General features: G+C 23.9%; 7 protein-coding genes across 7 annotated transcripts; 3 read left to right on the top strand and 4 right to left on the bottom strand.

Annotated features, from left to right (window-relative positions):
• Positions 1–1,274: 1,274 nt before the first annotated feature.
• Positions 1,275–1,736, top strand: PBANKA_1410200 (cytochrome c, putative; the record flags this gene model as incomplete). The annotated part of the gene is made up of 1 exon (XM_034567426.1): positions 1,275–1,736. The coding sequence occupies one exon, from the start codon at positions 1,275–1,277 to the stop codon at positions 1,734–1,736; it is 462 nt and encodes a 153-aa protein (XP_034423924.1).
• Positions 1,737–2,663: 927 nt separating this feature from the next.
• PBANKA_1410100 (conserved Plasmodium protein, unknown function) lies at positions 2,664–4,124 on the bottom strand (the record flags this gene model as incomplete). Its single annotated transcript, XM_034567425.1, has 1 exon — positions 2,664–4,124. The coding sequence occupies one exon, from the start codon at positions 4,122–4,124 to the stop codon at positions 2,664–2,666; it is 1,461 nt and encodes a 486-aa protein (XP_034423923.1).
• A 2,365-nt stretch (positions 4,125–6,489) lies between these two features.
• On the top strand, positions 6,490–8,062 carry PBANKA_1410000 (26S protease regulatory subunit 7, putative; the record flags this gene model as incomplete). The annotated part of the gene is made up of 2 exons (XM_034567424.1): positions 6,490–6,558; positions 6,869–8,062. 2 exons carry the CDS (start codon positions 6,490–6,492, stop codon positions 8,060–8,062), a joined length of 1,263 nt encoding a protein of 420 aa, XP_034423922.1.
• Positions 8,063–9,263: 1,201 nt separating this feature from the next.
• On the bottom strand, positions 9,264–10,643 carry PBANKA_1409900 (AP-1 complex subunit mu-1, putative; the record flags this gene model as incomplete). Its single annotated transcript, XM_034567423.1, has 1 exon — positions 9,264–10,643. The coding sequence occupies one exon, from the start codon at positions 10,641–10,643 to the stop codon at positions 9,264–9,266; it is 1,380 nt and encodes a 459-aa protein (XP_034423921.1).
• Positions 10,644–12,447: 1,804 nt separating this feature from the next.
• PBANKA_1409800 (ATP synthase subunit gamma, mitochondrial, putative) lies at positions 12,448–13,722 on the bottom strand (the record flags this gene model as incomplete). Its single annotated transcript, XM_034567422.1, has 3 exons — positions 12,448–12,501; positions 12,667–12,756; positions 12,916–13,722. 3 exons carry the CDS (start codon positions 13,720–13,722, stop codon positions 12,448–12,450), a joined length of 951 nt encoding a protein of 316 aa, XP_034423920.1.
• A 993-nt stretch (positions 13,723–14,715) lies between these two features.
• Positions 14,716–16,296, top strand: PBANKA_1409700 (alternative splicing regulator, putative; the record flags this gene model as incomplete). The annotated part of the gene is made up of 1 exon (XM_034567421.1): positions 14,716–16,296. The coding sequence occupies one exon, from the start codon at positions 14,716–14,718 to the stop codon at positions 16,294–16,296; it is 1,581 nt and encodes a 526-aa protein (XP_034423919.1).
• Positions 16,297–16,878: 582 nt separating this feature from the next.
• On the bottom strand, positions 16,879–18,333 carry PBANKA_1409600 (meiosis-specific nuclear structural protein 1, putative; the record flags this gene model as incomplete). The annotated part of the gene is made up of 1 exon (XM_034567420.1): positions 16,879–18,333. One exon carries the CDS (start codon positions 18,331–18,333, stop codon positions 16,879–16,881), a length of 1,455 nt encoding a protein of 484 aa, XP_034423918.1.
• Positions 18,334–20,247: the final 1,914 nt, after the last annotated feature.

Raw genomic sequence — 20,247 nt, 5'->3', positions numbered from 1 at the left:
TATTATATATTGCTATTTCTTTATTTTTTAATAAAACTATATATATGCGTTAGCTTTAAAAACAACATCTCCGCAAATTCACATATATAATTATTATATTATAAAAGTTAACATTTTAAACCACATATATATATAATATAAAATTACTGAAAGAAAAACTCTTGCGCTTTTAATACAATTCACATTATGATAATATTTTACAGCAGCGTTTTGTTAATAGAGCTATATTGGTGAATGGAGATTTCAATATATGTAAAATGAGTAAAGCGAAAAAAAAATAAAATAAGTTAGTTGCCGATTATATCTTTTCAATTTCAAATAATGAAAAAAATTATATTTTGGAGATATTAAATATATTTAACATGAAAGCAAAGGTATATTTTTTTTTTTGATAATATATTTACATTAGAAAATAATTTGTAATTCTTTGGTGGTTTATAAAAAACAAGTTGGTATGTTGTTCTAAGTATAAAAAGGGAAAACATGTTTTTTTATTTGAATAAAACAATAACTTAGTGCTTACGTGATAAAATAATAAACTTGTAATATTAAATACTAACGTGTTTTACACCCCATTTTTGGTATATAACATGAAAAGGAAAATTATATATTAATCGAACGCAAAATTGGTCTCATAATTTGTGCCATTATTTTTTAGTTAAGATATATAAATTTATTAAAAAGTGTTTTTATACTTTTGAAAGTAATTATATATTTACATAACATAGGATTTAAAATTCGAGAAAATTAATATTCAATAAATGTGTGTACTATTAAAATTTATGAAAAACAAACAAATTGGTATATTGTATGTATGTTTATCTCCATAATATACTATATAAATAGTTTGGTTAATTCTACGATATTGCTATGGATTTTTAATATGTTTTTTATAGCTATGCATTTTGATTATATAACAATCTCAGTGTATGGTTAAAATAAAATGATAACATATTAAACATTATTACAGTGACATTAATTTATTGTAAACATTTTTACATATTTGACCAATTTTATTCTTTTGCTTTAAGATTGTATTTTTCATTTTGTAATAGTACAAAAAGTAAATAGCATATTTTTAATATAATTAAATACCAATAAGAGAAAAAAGTTAATGCGCACATATATTTTTTATTTTTTTAAAATTATACTTGCGAAGTAAAAGAGGAAACGACGTTTTGCAACATATTTAATCGAATATATTAAATTAAAAATAAAAAGATAAAATAAGGCATAAAAAAATTAAATATATATGAAAAGTTATAGAATATATAATGAATTTATTTAAAAATAAAAAGGATATATATAATGATGATTTTCAAGCCAATTTTGTATTGCCCCCGGGAGACAAAGTCAAAGGTGAAAAACTATTCAAAAAACATTGTAAGCAATGCCATTCAATAGCACCAGATAATAGCCAATCTAATTCGGGATTTACCAGTTGGGGGCCTTCTTTATTTAATGTATATAATAGAACAGCGGGGATGAGCAAAGGGAATTCGCCATTTCAAGTTTCACCAGATATGGAAACATCCGGAATTATATGGAATGATGTAAATCTAATGAGATATATGAAAAATCCAAAACAATTTGTTGAGGCAAATATTGGTATGAACTTCAAAGGAATTGCAAATTTTCAAGATAGAGTTGACATTGTTCATTATTTAAAAACGATAACTTATGATGACCCTCATGGGCAAGAAATAATAAAAAAATATTCCAATAAATCGAAATAATAGCTAATTTTCATAAATATAGTATATAGAGAGATAATAATTTATGAGCAGCGATATAATATACCATTTGTTTTATTTTATATATACGTGCGTGCCTATGATTTTATTTTTTTATTCGTTTGATAAGCGCCTAATGCTATCATCTTTAAATGCAAGCATATATGTGTGCTCTTTTAATATTATAAGACTTCATGATCTTCAATAATTTTTTATGTAATATTTATTTTCTTTGAATATTTTGTTTACGCACATAATTTAAAAATATGGTTTTTTTAAGACATATAAATTTGTGTGATATTCTATTATATGCAAAATAAGCAAATTCTGACAGCATATTTTTTCGTATTTAGCCATATAATGTATTATATATATATTCAACTGTTTTTATAAGCATACATAATATACTTGTGGTGATAATTACAATAATAAATTAATAAAATGCAACAGGTTTTTTATCTTTTAATATTCTTATTGACAATAAATTATAAATTGCGATTTAATAACAATAGCTACTTTTAATTATAAGTTTAAACGCATTAAATAAAAATAAGGGTATTTAACTCTTACAGTATGAAAAAAATGTGTAAAAAAATAACAAAATAGAGAATTGTTTTTTTTTAGGACAAAATAAAAATTATCTTGTTTTGTCATATATATTTTTGATTTTTTTAAATAATAACAAAACAAAATGAAGCGGCATTCACATAATAAAATTCAAAAATAATTTATGTTAGATAAAAAAAGTATCATAGTATATTTTATCGATGGAAAACGAAAATAATTTTATGACTAATACTATGATGTTAATTGAATTTATTTATGCATTCTTTAATATTTAACTTTAAATGAACATAGAAAAACAAATATTGAAATATTTTGAATAGTTCGAATATTTCGTTGTATATTGTCTTTCTTATTAAAAAAAAATTACATTATATTGCAACGTAACCTATCAAAATTCAATTCCAGGCTATTGACTTCTACAGTATCATATATATTTTCTTGCCATTTTTCACAATGGAATTGAATATATGCATCAAAGTTTTCATTTTGCCCATATGCAAAGTTTCCATAGTAATAATTTGGATTATCTTTAAATTCTGGAGGGAGGCTTATATTTTCTGCGTTATCATTATTATTATGTTTATCACTTTTAATATTATCATTGCTTTTTCTCATGGTATTGTATGAATTAATTTTTTGTGCGAATTTTTTTATAATCATAGGAGTGCAATCATAAATTGAACATAAATTTTTATTAATATAAAGCATGTAGTAATTTTTGAAAGAAAAATTACTAAATAAGTTGTAAATATTACATTCTTCATTTGATCTCCCTATTCCTTCGTCTAATAAATTATCAATACTTGCATCATCTCTAAAAACCGAGGAATTTGCGCATTCTGTAAACATGCTGTCTACGTCATTATTTATATTAGAAAATGCACGATCAAAAATAAAAAAGTCTTCTATATTTTCATTAGAATCATAAAATTGTTCGTTTTTATCATCTTCTAATAATTTTGAATCGTCATTTTGTTTGTCTTTTAATGTTTGTTGTAACTTATTAATATCATCAATATATAAAAATAATCTAGATATTCTTTCATTTTTTAAAGCATCCATTTTATCAATATCATTAATATAACCAATTTTTATATGCTTGTCTAAAAAATTATTATCATTATTATAATATATAAATGAATTTAATTTTCTTATTTTTTCTCTAAAACGTTTATTTAAATTATTTTTATAATCTTGGCATAAAGCTTTTATTGATTGAATTTTATTATTACCTAATTTGAAAACACTAAATACATTTTTTAAATCTTTATTTTCTAATATTTTTTCGGAGTTCACTCTAGTTGTTTCATTATCGACTGTCTCAAATTTAACCGCATTTTCATCGTTTTTATTTTCTTCACTTAAATTTATATTATCCTTTTCGTTTTCTTCTGTGTCTATAGCGATATTGTTATCATATATATTTTTCTCATCACCCAACTCAGTTTCATTGGTAATAGATTCATTAGATAAATCTTCATCCGAATTATTTTCACCTAGTTGGGGATTTATTGATTTATTTTTAAAATTATCATCTTCCACATTATTACTATTTTTATTTATGCCTTTTAAGTCAATTTTATCTATTTTGAGATTTTCATGAGCTTCAAAATATTCACTATAGGATTTATTTATAACACAGGTACTTTCGTGTGATTTATCTATTGAGACATCGTAACTATTATTTTCTAAAGTTTGAGGGGCAATTTTTTCATCTTTATTGACATAATTTGCATTATCATCATTTTTCTCATTATTTATATCAATAGGGAGCTTTTTATCATCGTAGAAAAAGCTATTTATCATTTTATTATATCCATGCATACATATATTGTGTGTTTTCGCGTTTTTTTATTTTTTTCTTATGCTTTTATTTTATTACATTCGGAATTTTATTTGGTGTTCCATATTATTTTAAATCCTAATACAAATATGATATAACAATGACAACATAACTTTATTGTATATATAATGCAAAAGGCAAAAATTAATAAAATATTTATGTACAAAAATGGTAATGCTAACAAAAGGGCTAAATTATTTTTTTTATGAATTATAACAAATTTATAATATAAAGAAATAAAATTTAAAACAAATATATAATATAACAAAAATAATGAAACAATATATAGAAAAAAGTATAAAATATACAAAATTAATTTATGTTTTAAAAATATATATATATATATATATATATATATATATATATATATATGGGTAATACAGTAAATATTTTCATAAAAAAAAATTTATATTTTTAACGGTTAGCAATTAATAATGATTAATAAAAATATAATTTTATCCAACTATCAATTATTTGAGTACAAAAATTAAATAAAATTTTGCATAAATTAAGATTATTATATTTGTTTTGTTATTAATTTTTTTTAATTTAATTTAATTTAAAACGTATGTAAATTCCATTCTATGAACTTATTATCGATATGAAAATAAAAAGGGGAATTATATTTACAATGATTGTTAAAATTATATAATAATATATTTGTTTATGCTATATTTAAAGGAATATATATTTTTTCTCCAAACATAATTATTTCCTTTGTCATGAATATTTATTGCAGAAAAAATGTCCATATATTTTTGGGTGAGCAATTTACCTATTAAACAAATTATACGTAATTATATTCGTTTAATCAAACATTTATATTAATTATGTCATGGAGATGACGTAAATAATGATTAATATATATTATAAAAAGTAAACAAAATAATTCTATCTTTAAATCGATATAAAATATGGTTTTTCTATATTTATTTGACTGTAGTAAGTCCAACTATTTGTGACATAACAGAAATATATTTATCTCTAATAATGCTCAACTTACATTATATATAAAAAATATATCCCTTTAAAATATAAGTAATGAAGCATATAAACGAAATATATAATGCATGAATGCATTATTTCTTATTAAAAATTATCTTTTCCTTTATGTTTATCCTCTTATGGTAATAGGCAAGCACACCTCATAAGAATATAATATACCGGTAATATATCAAATTCTTAATAGACGCTATTTGAAAAAGGTTATTACATACTTATTAAATTGGGGTGTTTTTTATTTTCAACGTTCTTTTTTCATAAAAAGCATAGGAAAATATATTAAATATAATGTAAATGTACTAGGAAAAGGTGTCATATAATTTATAACATAAACTACTAAAGCCCATATTAAAATCGTATATTTATAAAATTTTATTTAAAATTTTATACAAATCTGTGCTATATTTGTTATGTATATAATGCAACATTATGCTATATTTATATAAAGCCATGATATTATTAAAATGCGGTTTCATTATATACTTTGGACAAATGTTTTTAATATGAGCAATAAACTGTAATAAGAACAAATAAAATGGATGAATAAAAAAATATATGTATATCTTTTGTAAATTTTATAATGATATAAAAAGGAGGTAATAAAATGCTTGAGTGATACAAAATAATAGTAAGTAGTGTTTTTGAAATGTTTGATAAATTCTGTGTTTTAAATTATTTGTTATAATTTAAAAATTATTTTAGATATTAATAAATACGCTGATTTGTAAGATTCCAAATATATATTATAATAATTTATGGATATTGGCACATTTTTTTTTACGCTTTACAATTTAAAGACTTTTAGTATTGTAATTTAATTTTCTTTAAAAAAATATGAATTTACACCTTTTACTACATTTTAATTATTTTTATAATGAAATAATAAACAAATAAAATATGATTACAGCTTATTTCTTTTTTATTACACTTTTAATTTATTTTATTTTTACTCCTCGAATGTGAAATTAAATTACGCCTTTAACTTAAATGATAAATATATATGCAATAATTTATTTTTTTGAATAATAATATGCTTACAATATGTATCAACTGAAACATTTTCTTTAGCTTTGGCTATTATTGTATTTATAGAATATTTATTAGCACATAAATTTTTAAATATTTTTTTTTCTTTTGTTTTTATTTTATTATTTTTTCCAAATAAAATTCCAATGAGTAGATAATAATAAATGCATTGTTCCTGTTTATACTGGATAATATAAACGTAAATTTTTGTTAAGAAAAATATTATAAATCAGTTTATATTTTTATATATTTTTCTTAAAAATATTAAGATAAAATATATTTGGTTTTCAAAATTTACGTGTACCTGTTTAATTGAATATGGAAGAAGAACCAGCTACTCAGTCCAAACCATTAGATGATGAGGATATAAACATTTTGAAATCATATGTAAGGAAAGAGCGAGCTTTTTAATAATTCCATCTATATTTTTACATACTTATATAGATATGCTTGTTTTATTCATTTGTTTAGTGTGTATGTATTTTTTTTTGGATGGAAACTATTCCTTAAGTGAAATGCATATGCATAGAGAAAATGAGAAATGTGTTTGTATATGGGGAGGGTCAATTTATTATACTTTCATCAATTATATCATATCAAATTTATTTAAATTTCCCCAATTCTTTTTTTTCTTTCAATACTCTTATTGTTATGATTATTTATCCTTATGAATCCTTGTTTATTGTTTTTTTTACAGGGTTCTGGACCATATTCTAAAAGTATAAAAAAAGTGGAAAATGACATTACTGGATTGGTTACTAACATTAATAAGCTATGTGGGGTAAGGGAAAGCGATACAGGGCTATGTTTGCCAAATCAATGGGACTTGCAATTAGATAAGCAAATGTTAAATGAAGAGCAGCCACTACAAGTAGCTAGATGTACAAAGATAATAAATTCTGATACCGATCAAACAAAATATATAATAAATGTAAAACAAATAGCAAAGTTTGTTGTCGGCTTAGGCGAGAAGGTGGCACCTAGTGATATTGAAGAAGGCATGAGAGTTGGGGTTGATAGAACAAAGTATAAAATTCAAATTTTATTGCCTCCTAAAATAGATCCTAGTGTTACTATGATGACTGTTGAAGAAAAACCAGATATAACATATAATGACATTGGCGGATGTAAAGAACAATTAGAAAAATTAAGAGAAGTTGTTGAAATGCCTTTATTACAACCTGAGAGATTTGTAACTTTAGGTATTGACCCACCTAAGGGTGTTTTACTTTATGGGCCTCCAGGTACAGGTAAAACATTAACAGCTCGAGCTATTGCAAATAGAACAGATGCTTGTTTCATTTGTGTTATAGGATCAGAATTAGTTCAAAAATATGTTGGTGAGGGGGCAAGACTTGTTAGAGAATTATTTCAAATGGCTAAATCTAAAAAAGCATGCATTTTATTTATCGATGAAGTAGATGCAATAGGAGGATCAAGAGGAGATGAAAGTGCCCATGGAGATCATGAAGTTCAAAGAACTATGCTTGAAATAGTAAATCAATTAGATGGTTTTGACAATAGAGGTAATATAAAAGTTATAATGGCAACTAATAGACCAGATACATTAGATAGCGCTTTAGTTCGGCCGGGTAGAATTGACAGAAAAATTGAATTTAGTTTACCAGATCTTGAAGGAAGAACACATATTTTTAAAATACATGCTAATACTATGAACATGAGTAGAGATGTGAGATTTGAACTTTTAGCAAGATTATGCCCTAATAGCACAGGTTCAGATATTAGAAGTGTATGTACAGAGGCAGGAATGTTTGCAATCAGAGCAAGGAGAAAAACAATTACTGAAAAGGATTTATTACTCGCAATCAATAAAGTTATACATGGTTGTAAGCAATTTTCGGCAACTGGGAAATATATGGTGTATAATTAAGTGTTACTGAATATCCTTGCCCACATATGTATATGCTCATAAAACTAAATAAAAGAGAAAAGACATGCACGATTTGTCCTCGTTCTCACTATTAGTAAACAAAACATAGCTGTGTGAATACACCATATCCAAGCTCATCCCCAAAATTAAAGAGCATATCTGTGAACCATTAAATTTTTATTAATGCATGTATATGGGCACTAGAAAAAGGTTACTCTTTATATATTCCGCTTTATATTGTTAAATAAAAATTAATTTTTATGAATATATGCATATAGATATCATTTATTTTATATTATCGTTTTTATTATTTTTTTATTGTATGCTTTATGCGATAACTTTAAAAAATCAATTTTTTTATAGTATCTAAAAAAATATATATTAAATAATTGGATTGTTCAAACATTTCAGTGGTAGATGATTTTATTAAAAAATTAATCCATCCTCTATATAAATATGTATGCAAAATGTGCCCTAATTAAATTGGGCATATATTGACATAATGCTACTTAATAGTAGTATTCATATTTATTTTGAGATTTGCATAATTGCAAAGAAAGGTAAAGATAAATTAAATTATTAATAAATGTAATAACTTTATAGTAACAAAATTGTATGTAAAGATATCTTGAAAAATGTTCAACTTGTTTGCGCCTCGATGCATTATATATTTGTGCATAGTTTGTGAGTTAATAAAAATTCAAAATTAAGTAAAAGAACCAAAAGTGGTTTACTGTATTTTATTATGTTCAAAAAAAAATTAAGTTTAGAGAAAAAAAGGAGAAAAACTGTTCAATATGCATATGTGGGTGCAAATGATTAGGAAACAATTTTTGGTGCAAAAAAAAAAAACGAACCAGCACAATATTGAAACTTCTCTCTATATATATGTACATCCATATATGTAGAGGGATAATAAATGAATCACATTTTCCATTGGCCCCTTGTTGGTATTATACACATATCAGAGAGAGGTATTTATTTAACGAAAAATTGTAGATACCTGAAATAAAAGGATAATCTCTATTTGCTATTTATATTGTCGGGTTTGTTTCGTCGGGTTAGGTATTACTATCACCATTCCCCACTTACACATTACGAAAAAATAGGTGTATCTTTCTTTCGTCCTGGGTGTATTAGATTTTGATTATTTTAAGGAATAAATTGCTGTCATTATTTTTGATAAATTCCAATTAGCTGATCATGAAATTCTAACTTGATAATCCCCATTTTGTGTGATATATCTAACCCAAGGCAAAGCTTGATAACCACTTTTTTCAATAATTTTTAAATATCGTACAGTTATACCTGAAACAGTAAAATATGGGATTTCAAACTTAACATTTACAGGCCGTTTATAATATATATCTTTATTTTCATTCGATACAATTGATGGTAAACCAAATTGTGCATTCATAATATATTCCTTTTGGCCTTGAAATTGTTTAATTTTCCACAATAATATATCTTTATCAGGGTAATATTTAACAGTACCAATATAAGTTTGGAAATGTGGTGAATCAACATCTGCTGGAACTGGCAAATGAAATTCCACATTATTAGCAATACTTTTATTTTTAAATTGTGATTTAGCTTTAACGATATATTCAATTTTTGTGAGAGATTTTTTTGATATATTTATATCTAGCCAAAACAAGGGTTTTACATGAGTGCTTAATCGGTACGTCATTAAATTAAATATGCCATCAGGAGGTATAAAAGAAATTGTTCGATCGTTTTCAAATTTTGATAATCTTACACATTGATGAAATTTTATATCTTCTAGTTCTACTAATTTTGTTCTATTATTATTTATTGCATTGATATTACTCGAAACAATACCAGAATTTGAATTGTTATTTCCCAAAATATTATTATTTCCGTTATTCCCAAGAGTTGAAAAGTTGGTCAAGTTTTTGTTAAATAAAAGCTTGTCATTTAAACCAAGTTTCAATTCTGGCATTCCAGATAAATACGATTTCATTTTTAAACAACCCATAATTTCACTTCGTAAAACAGTGCCATTAGATGAAATAATAATATTTAAACTTTCAACAACATCTAAAAATATTTCATTTTTTTTATATTTGATTCCTTCATTTCTCCAAGATACAGAATTTGTTATAGCAGAAGGAATTTTTACATTTTTAACAGTTAATTGATGAGCTTTGTTTTTTATGTATTCTCTTAATATTTTAACTTCACTCAATTGTGGAAATCCATTATCTATCATTTCATCTAATAGTTCATAAGTAATGACAAAATTATCTTTTATACTTTCTTCTTCTAATACTTTAAAATAATCTTTTAATACTTGTATTAATTTATATAAAAAAGTAATTATTAACGTTGCATTGCTATTTTTTTTGGTTATTGCTAAAATATATATATTATTATAAGCAACCCAACAATATGTTATACCATTTACATGAAAGATTGGCTTTATCAAATTATCTTCTTGATCTATTACACAGTTATAAAAAACTTCAAGTAAATTTGCATTTATTTCACCTCGGTAATTTCTGCTTATTATCACTTTCCCCTTTAAATCGATAATAAAAATCGCACTAATACACGCCATGATCTTTAGTAGGTATTTGATAATTCTTTTTTTGTGTGTGGATTTTTCTATTTATGTTCCTACTTTTTTTTATAATTTCGTTTATTTTTCTACATACATATATATGTATATATTCATGACTATTTCCTTACATCATATATTTTTTACCTAGCTTATGGACTTATTTCTCAATATGCTAATTAAATATTCTTAATACGCGTGTGCATGTCGCTCAGTATAATCTCTTTGTGCTAATTTTCTAAGCAGGAATAAGTATGTACACCATGCGTGTATATATATGTAAATTTTCCCAACTTCGTTTACTGCGCTTCCCTTTTTGTCCCTTTCCTAATATGGTATATAATATTTTTGTGAGTCAAGATGACTCGTTAAGGATATAATTATATAAAATAAATAAATATCATATATATATTACTTATGCTTCCATGCGTTTTCTCTTTTTGGAAATCACAAGAAACCACAATAAATATTCATATTTATTTATAATTATTTTTTCGTGAGTTAGGAATTAAACTTATTTGGGGTATATGGAAAAAACAAAGGAAAATATTAAAAATATAAATAATTATAAAAAGTAAAAAAAAATAAGAAAAATATGAAAAGGTGTGAAAAAGAGTATGAAAATATATGAAAAGTATAAAGAAAAAAAATAATATGCATATATATATATATATATATATAATATATATAAAATATATAAGTGCAATTAAGCTAAGCAACAATCTAGGAATTTCCAAAATAATTAAATAAATATAAAATTAGTAATAACAATAAAAATTAAGAATGTTAAAATATTATTTATTTGTTTAACACTATAACAATGGATACTTTGTTTATTTTATTTTAATTCCATTTTTCCTATTTTTTGTTTAATACTTTTTTTTTCACACTTCATTATGCCTTATAGTTTACCACAATAAAGCAAAATATTTACGACTAAATGCTTTTTAATTAACTAAAAATATGGCTATACTTGTATGTAATCAATTTACAAAAAATATATTTATACCCTAACACGAGAAAATAAAAATACAATGAACTGTAGCAACCCCCCTATTGGGTCTATACTACTATATTGTATTTGATTTGTATACTCATTTGGCAGTTATTAATTTTTGTTATATTTTGTTAAATTTAAATGCCTTTCCTATTCACTATTTCAGTCTTATCATTGAACTTTTAAAGTCGGTGTTTTATTTTATTTTAGTAATTTCCTCATAAACGATATAAGTGTATCTTTTTTTATAGTACCTTTGTATAAAAGCGTATCCGTAATTTTGAAAATGCAAAATGAACATTCTAAAAGAAATATATGTAAAATAAGAGTAAACTAATGTATTAAAAGTAACATAAAATATGATTTTAATTTGTATACATAAGAAATAGATAGAGCGATTTTTGCTTCATTTTTTTCGTTAATTTATTAATAAACCCCGCTTTAGTGTTCAATACTTGTATACTTTGTGAATATGCATTACACCACTATTTTAAGCACAAATAGCTATTTTTAATTTCATTTATCTATTTGCCTTTTTTTTTTTCGAATTGAAGAGGGGTATATGCGCTCGGTAATTATGGAAATATGGATTTTATGTTTAAATTATGTTTTGTGAAAATTCCAAAAAATATAAAACATTATATACAAAAATAAAAAAAATGAAAAAAAACATAAAAATTAAAGGAATCAGTATATTCCTATCTGTTTTAGTGTTTGGCCGGTCTTTATTTTCTCAACCAAATGAAACAAACTTCACGCGTATGCACATTCTATACATTATTTTTGTCTGAAATTTTCTCTTATAAATTATAAGGCATTGGCACCAGATATAATTTCAATGAGTTCTAGGGTGATTTTCGACTAACGGTAAAGAATAAAGAAAGGAAAATAAGTATATATGGGTGAAAGGATATATGCCAATAGCATAGGCAAAATTATATGTTTGTTTTCTATCTTTCTGCATGCATATTACAATATGAAGGAGTGCAGAGTTATTAAATGGGGAATGCACACATTCATATATACCTGTCTGGCTCTGTTATATCGTAGGGATAGAGCACCGAGCATATCCGTAGCACTCGATGATGCATTGTCCATTGCTGTCATTCTAGCAGACTACAAAGTAGAAATATTAAAAAAATTGTATGAATATTTATATATAGCATTTCACGTGGTGTGTAATTTTTTTTCAATATAATTGTATATATATCCATTAATATTAGTTTGTATACATAAATATGTATTTGTCATTTTTTAGAGCCTTGTTTATATTACTTGCTCAGAGGCGAGGTTTTCAATTATACAATTATATATTATAGATGTAAAATAAAACTCGTAAACATCCTTAAAAATATAATCGAGTTCAGGTTCGAATTCGAAAGTCGCTAACTCTTTTTTGTTAATTTTGTTTAATTGTTTTTGGGAAAAAATACTTAAAATTTTAGTATCAAATGAAATAGCAGATTTAAAATTGTTGTATACAATAAGTAAATTCGTATGATTTTTTTTTAATATAGATTCAGCAATATATGAACAAGTCATAAAATTGATTGGTATCTTATTATATTCACTATAAACAGCTTCAAATTTATCACTATGTAATCTACTTAAAGCCGATTTTATTTTTTCGCCTATTCCGTATAATGATATTTTATTTGGTGAAATGTTATTAACAAGCTCATTGTCTATTTGATCATTTTCTAAAATATTTTTACATATTCTTGATATCGATGAATTTACACTACCACATAAACCTTTATCTGATGATATAGCTATTATAGCTAAATCTTCATTTTTTTTATGGATATCCAATTGGTTTAATCTATTAAATATATCAGCTAATGGAGTTGAAAAATATTTGCAATTTTCTAATCGTTTTTGATCGCCTTTAAATTTTGAAGCAGCAACCATCTTCATAGCCTTTGTTATTTTCTGGATCGACTTAATTGATTTCATACGAAGGGATAAAGACCTTAAGTTGTCACTAGCAAAATTTCTTTTTCCAATTTCAGGGACCATGCTATTATAACCGAAAATTTTCGCACGTATAGCCATTCTGCCTGCTTCCATCATTTTGCTCATAATTATGTTATGTGCGTATGTGTAACAGACTTACTGATTAGGTAAATTGTAAATTGGGGACGCAGAAGAAATCAAAAATACCAAGGATGGCTATGGTACACAAAAAAAGTTACAATTTATTCTTATGCATTAGCATAATGCATTTTCTTTTTTTTATTTTTTCTTTAAATAATAATCAGTGTAAAAAATAATAAAATATCGTTTCTTTCTTTTTCACATGTTTAAGTTAATTCTTTGCGTTGCGTGTATAACACAGGAAACAATAAAAATAAGTAAAAAAAAACATGAAAAAAAAAAGTTAAAATACGTATGTTTATAATAAAATGCATAGTGTGCTGCGTAAATCATGGTACTTGTTTGCATCCGCTATAATTCAGTGTTTATTACATCTTAAAAAAAATAGCGCACAAATTATTTTATACTATTTTGATTTATTTTTCTGGCTTTTAAACTTAATTTTTTTTGGGGGAAACATGAATCTGAAAAATAACATTTAATTTTTTAGTTATTTCTCTTTTTTTTTCATTTATATATATATATATATATATATTTTATTTACTATTTCTTCGACTGTTGAGTGTATTGTATAGGATGGAGCTCAACAAATAATTAAAAGTTTATATATATAAAAAATAATACTTACATGGATACGTTTTTTTGTATTGACAACATGATAATATAAATAAACGTGGAGGAACGTTATTAATCTTTTTTAGCTATAATAAAGTTTGGGGTTTTTAATGCTTATTAAACCACGATTTTAATTATACTTGCCTGAAATGGAAAGGCTATTCAAATAGCGATTTATAATACGTTCATGTATAAATATATTATTTAGATTTATTAGTTTATTTCCATAAGATTAGGTATTCGTGAAAAACAAACTAAATAATCAATCCTATAATTTGTTTTCACCATTTGTTATTTATACCACTTTTATTATACTATATATATTTCATCATATTGATTTACCCAGGATAAAAAGGGAACAAAATGGTGGAGTCGCTAAATGTGTCAGCTACTGATGTAATTAGACTAATACTGCAATACTTGAAGGAAAATAATTTGATAAGATCATTTTATATATTACAAGAAGAAAGCAATGTAAAATTAAATGCAACAAGCAATATTGATATTTTAATAAGGGATATTAATAAAGGGGATTGGAAAAATGTATTATTTAATATAAGTACTATAGACTTATCTGATGATACATTAATGCATATATATGAACAATTAATATGTGAATTAATTGAATATAAAGAAAAAGAATTAGCAGAAAATATAATGAATGAATGCATAATATTTAAAAGGATGGAAAAAAAGTATTCATATAAATATAAAAAACTGGTAGAAATATTGAACAGTGCTAATAGTGGTAACAGTGTAGGAAAAAATATACTCTATGATGGTATGACAAAAGATGAAAAAAGAAATAATTTATGTATGATGATAAATAATGAAATATCATCATGTGCGCCATCAAGATTACTAGCTTTAATAGGTATGGCATTAAAATGGCAAAATGAACATAATATTATTAAAAATAAAAATGGCGAATTTGATATATTTAGAAATGTCGAAAAAAGTGAAATAAAAACTATTGATGTATATCCTGAAAAAATATTAAAAAGTATAAATTTTGGTAATGATTCAAATGTCGAATGTTGTATTTCTTCGTACCAAAAGAATTATTTAATTACTGGAACATCAGACGGGTTTATAGAGATTTGGAATTGGTATACTGGAAAATTAAATATGGATTTAGAATATCAAAAAGAAAATAAAATTATGACACATGATAATGCAATTGTTAGTTTGTGTATAAGTAAAGACGATGAAATATTATTGAGTGGTGATTCTAATGGGGTTATTAAAATATGGAGGATAAAATCTGGCTCATGTTTAAGACAAATTAATGCTCATACTAATGCAATTACATCTATGCAATTTAATACTGATCAAACACAAATATTAACATGTTCATATGATAATACAGTTAAAATACATGGATTAAAATCATTAAATTGTTTAAAAGAGTTTACAAATCACTCATCACTTGTTCATTCGGCTATATATACATTAGATAATTCAAAGGTTATTTGTGGTACAGATGAAGGTAAAATTTTTATATACAATCACAAAAATTGTGAATGTATAAATTCCTTTTATGTATATTATAATATTAATGAAACGATTATATACCCAGCAGTTATTAATATTATACTAATAACCAAAACATTAGACGAATTAATTTTGGTATGTTCTAAATCACCTTATTGTTATATTATGAATCTAAAAGGGAAAATTATTAAGACATATACCAACATAGCGGATAATGATATGGATAGTGAACAATATGTTAATTTTGTTTATGCATGTTTTTCTCCAAATTATAAATACGTATATTGTTTAGGAGAAAATCAATACTTATATTGTTTCGATTATATAACTACAAAATTAGAAACACAGATTAAATTACATGAAAAAGATGCAATAGGTATTATGCATAATCAGACACAAAACTTCATGGCCTCATGGGCTCTTGACGGATCTCTAAACATAATACAGTAATAATGATTTTTTTGAAAAAAAAAACGTAAAAGAATTATAAAAATTCCAAAAAAAAATAAAATCGAAACTATATATCATAAGAAGTAATATGAAAAAAAAAAAACTATATTTTTGAAATTGATAAATAAAAATTTACTCCTTTGGGATGTAATAGAGACGAGAACAGTCAAATTGTAAAGATTAGTAATATGTTTTTTATAAAGAGTAAAACGAAAAATCCATAATAGTATTTATTTTCATATATACAATAAAATTATTTTTTCTATTATACAATTAAAAATTGCAAATATGTATATTCACCTTACACAATGAGGATATTTTACATACGATTTGTGCTAGCCCCACTTTATTGAAACTTCACACGCACGTTCAATTAAGTGCATATATATGCGTGGGTTGGATAAATACACTTAATTTTTAGCTCATTTTTGATGTTTTATTTTGTCCATTCATTTAATTATTATTTATTTTAAAAAAATTAATTAGTTGGCACCTTTACATTTACTTGTTTATATATATCAGTTTTTTATTTAAACTGAAAAAACTTTCTACAAATTGTCTTCCGCCATGTGAATTAATAAATTAATTTGTATTCTTAATTTTGTTGTATTCATGCTCTGGCATTTTTTTTAGTATGTCCTTGCTATACTTATCTAGAAGCTTGACTTTTTCGTGATTTATTAAATTTTCATAATATGCTTGCTCTTGTATAATTTTTTGTTTTTCCTGTTCTTCTTGTATTCTTTCATTTTTAACTGCTTCTTTTTTTTCTTGGAAGGCTTCATAAATCTCCTTTCTGTATTGTAATAACTTTTCTTTCCTTTTTTTATCAGTATATTGATCAATTTTGTCTAATTTTTTTTTCTCTTCCAAAATTTCGATTTTTCTTTGTTCATCCTCTTCTCTCTCATGCTGTCTTTTTTCTTCTTTTAACTTAACATCTTTTTCTAATTGCTTTAACATTTCGTTTTTGAGTTGTAATTTTTTTTCATTTTCTTGAATTTCTTTTTGTTTTTCTTTAAAATCATGTTCATCAATATATAATTTATTTAATAATTCATCTATGTTTTCTTTTTCTTTATGCACTAAATATTCTTTATGTGCTAATTCGTTAACAACTTTTTGTTTTTCTATACTTTTTTCTTCTTTTTTTTTGTGGAAATTTTTCATTTGATTTTCTCTTTCTTTAATATATTCATTGTTTTTTAATTCTTCATTTAATTCGTTTTTTTTTTCTAATTCTTTTTTTTTATTTTTTAATTCGATTTGTTCTTGAAATTCTTTTAACAATTTTTTCTGTTTTATTATACCCTCTTCTTTTTTTTTCCTTTCTTCTTCTTGATAAGATTTCACAATATTATCCATATTACTTCTTTCTTTTAAATTTTTATAGTATTTTTCCTTCTTTTTCTTACTATTTTCATTAATTTGATATTGTAGCTCTTTTTTTGTTTCCATAATTTTTTCTTGATTTATTTGTTTTTTTCTTTCATCATCGTTTTCTTCTTTTTTTAAAATTTTTTCCATTTGTTCTCCTATCCTGTTTTCTTCTTCTTCTTTTTCTCTTATTTTTAATATTTGGGCATCTTTTATTTGATTTTCTCTAACTTTTAATGTTGCAATTTCATCTAATTTTCCTTTTAATCTTTTATATCCCTCATCATTTTGTAAAGCGTGTTGCAATGCTTTTTCTCTCAAAATTTTATCAGCAATTTCTTTTTCTTCTTTCTGCTTTTTATTTAATAATTGACATTTTTTGGTTCGTTCCTCTTTGATTTTTTCACTATCAAAATTAACAGACATAGCATAATCATCTTCTCGTTTGCTACTATATTCATTTGCTTCTACATAGTTTTCTTTTATTAGCTCTTCAGCATTTTTTTTATTTTGAGTGGCTTCATTTTTATCGATAGATATGCCTTGAATCCTACTATAGTTGTCAAGTTTCATATCCGCTCTTATTCTTTCACGAGCATATTCATTTTGTTGCTCTCTCTGGATTCTTGCATTGATATTTTTTTCATTATATCGTTTCATTTAGGAGTATATATGGAGAAAACAATATATAAGTAGGTATATATATATAGGTTAGGTATATGTGTATATGCGTGTGTACAGTTACGTTCTTATGCGCGTATTCACGATTTAGCTATTTTAAACAAAATTTGTGCATAGTTTAGTTGGACTTATTGAACTCTTGCTATTTTTATTTTCTTCAAAACATCGATAAGTATTTTGCTCTTATAATTTGATTTTTTTTTCTTATTAGAATAATTAAAAAAAAATTTGTAAAAATTAAGAAACTAAATTTTTTGCGTAATTAACGAGCTAAATATGGTTTATTTTATTAATGATTAAAAGGGTGATAATATACGTGTGTAAACGGGTGGAAAATATAAATTTTTAGTGAAATAGGATAAAATTTTTAATCATCTATGCAAAGTTTTAAGGGAGAAGAAGGAATGAAAAAAAATAGTAAATAAATTGGAGATCTCTTAATAAAATAAATATATATATGCTTATGAATCAGGAAATTTGGTATCATGCCTGTCTTTTTTTTGCAGAATATTCTCTACATTTTTGTATAAGTAATTAAAATTGAAGGAATATAATATTTCATTGTGAAATAAGTGAATATTAGTAAAAGTAAAGAAAGACAATCTAGCATTTTAATTTTTCAAAATTTTTAATACTGCACAATTATGCGTAATTGTGTGTATATATTAAGCGCATCGAATGGGCTAAAAATGAAGAAGCAGATTCTCGCTATTTATTATCAAAAGAAGTATATTTATTTATCTTCACTTTAAAAGTTACAAAAGGAATATATGTCTTTTAGTTTTTCTTTTAAGAAAATATTTCGAAAAAAATTAATGATAGATTTCTCAAAAAACTACATATATGCATTGATTCCATATGCTTGAAACGACAATAACTCATACACAAAATTTTCTCATTATGTAAAGAGAAGAGAAGTTAATGAATACAATTAAGTTTAAGAATATATATACGCATTATACTTGCACATGCTCGAGTATTAATATGAATGTGCATATTTTTCTTTATTTTTCTTTCTTTATTTATTTATTTAACTGTTATACACCAAAAATGGAATAAATATGGAACTTGGCGACGAATTAACATAGTATTTTCATCTCGTTATTTTCAATCTATTTAAATACTAATTGAACGAAACACCATATTTATTTTCCTAATATTATTATTATTATTAGTTTTCACTGCTATTCAGATATACCTTAATTATAGTTATTTTTTTAATGATATAAAAAACGAAAGCATTTAGTAATTGTTCTTAAAGTTGTGATTATACATACGTAGCCATGTCTTAAATTTTATTATTCAAAAAACTGAATTATATATTACTTAGGATTTATGTAGTTTTTTCCATATGATTGAAGTTATTTTAAAAAATTATAATAAAATAAAATTATTTTAGCAGAATTTATACTTTAATTTTTCCCTATATAAAGTTAGTATATATATATAAGATCATTTTTTATTTGACCCATTTTATTTTTTAATTTGCATTTATTGTTTTATTTTGAATGGTTAATATTATTTTCAAAAATAACTAAATTTAACTTGTTCACCAAGCCTGTTGACTTTATTTCATTCCCCAAAAATAAAATAAATGAATAAATTAAAAAATAAATAAAAAACAAACAAAAAAAAAAGATTTTTTCGGATTATTACAGTCTCCATTCTTATTTTAAGCATATTAATGTAGCAATTTGCACATTGAAATTTTTAAAATAGGGGACATTCCTATATTTCCGTTTTTCTGCAAAATATGTAAAATTGTTTTACAAAAATTTTCTATATAAAACTGTTATATTTATTTGGAAAAAAGGGAAAAAAAATTGTTATATAAGGTAATTATTGCTAACTAAAGCATTTACAAAGATATCAACTTAATGAAAATTTAAAATA

Source organism: Plasmodium berghei (genome assembly GCF_900002375.2).
Source record: "Plasmodium berghei ANKA genome assembly, chromosome: 14".
In the NCBI taxonomy this organism is placed as follows: Eukaryota; Apicomplexa; class Aconoidasida; order Haemosporida; family Plasmodiidae; genus Plasmodium; species Plasmodium berghei.
Note: the sequence above shows the minus strand (reverse complement) of the source record. Positions and strands in the feature narration are given on the sequence as shown.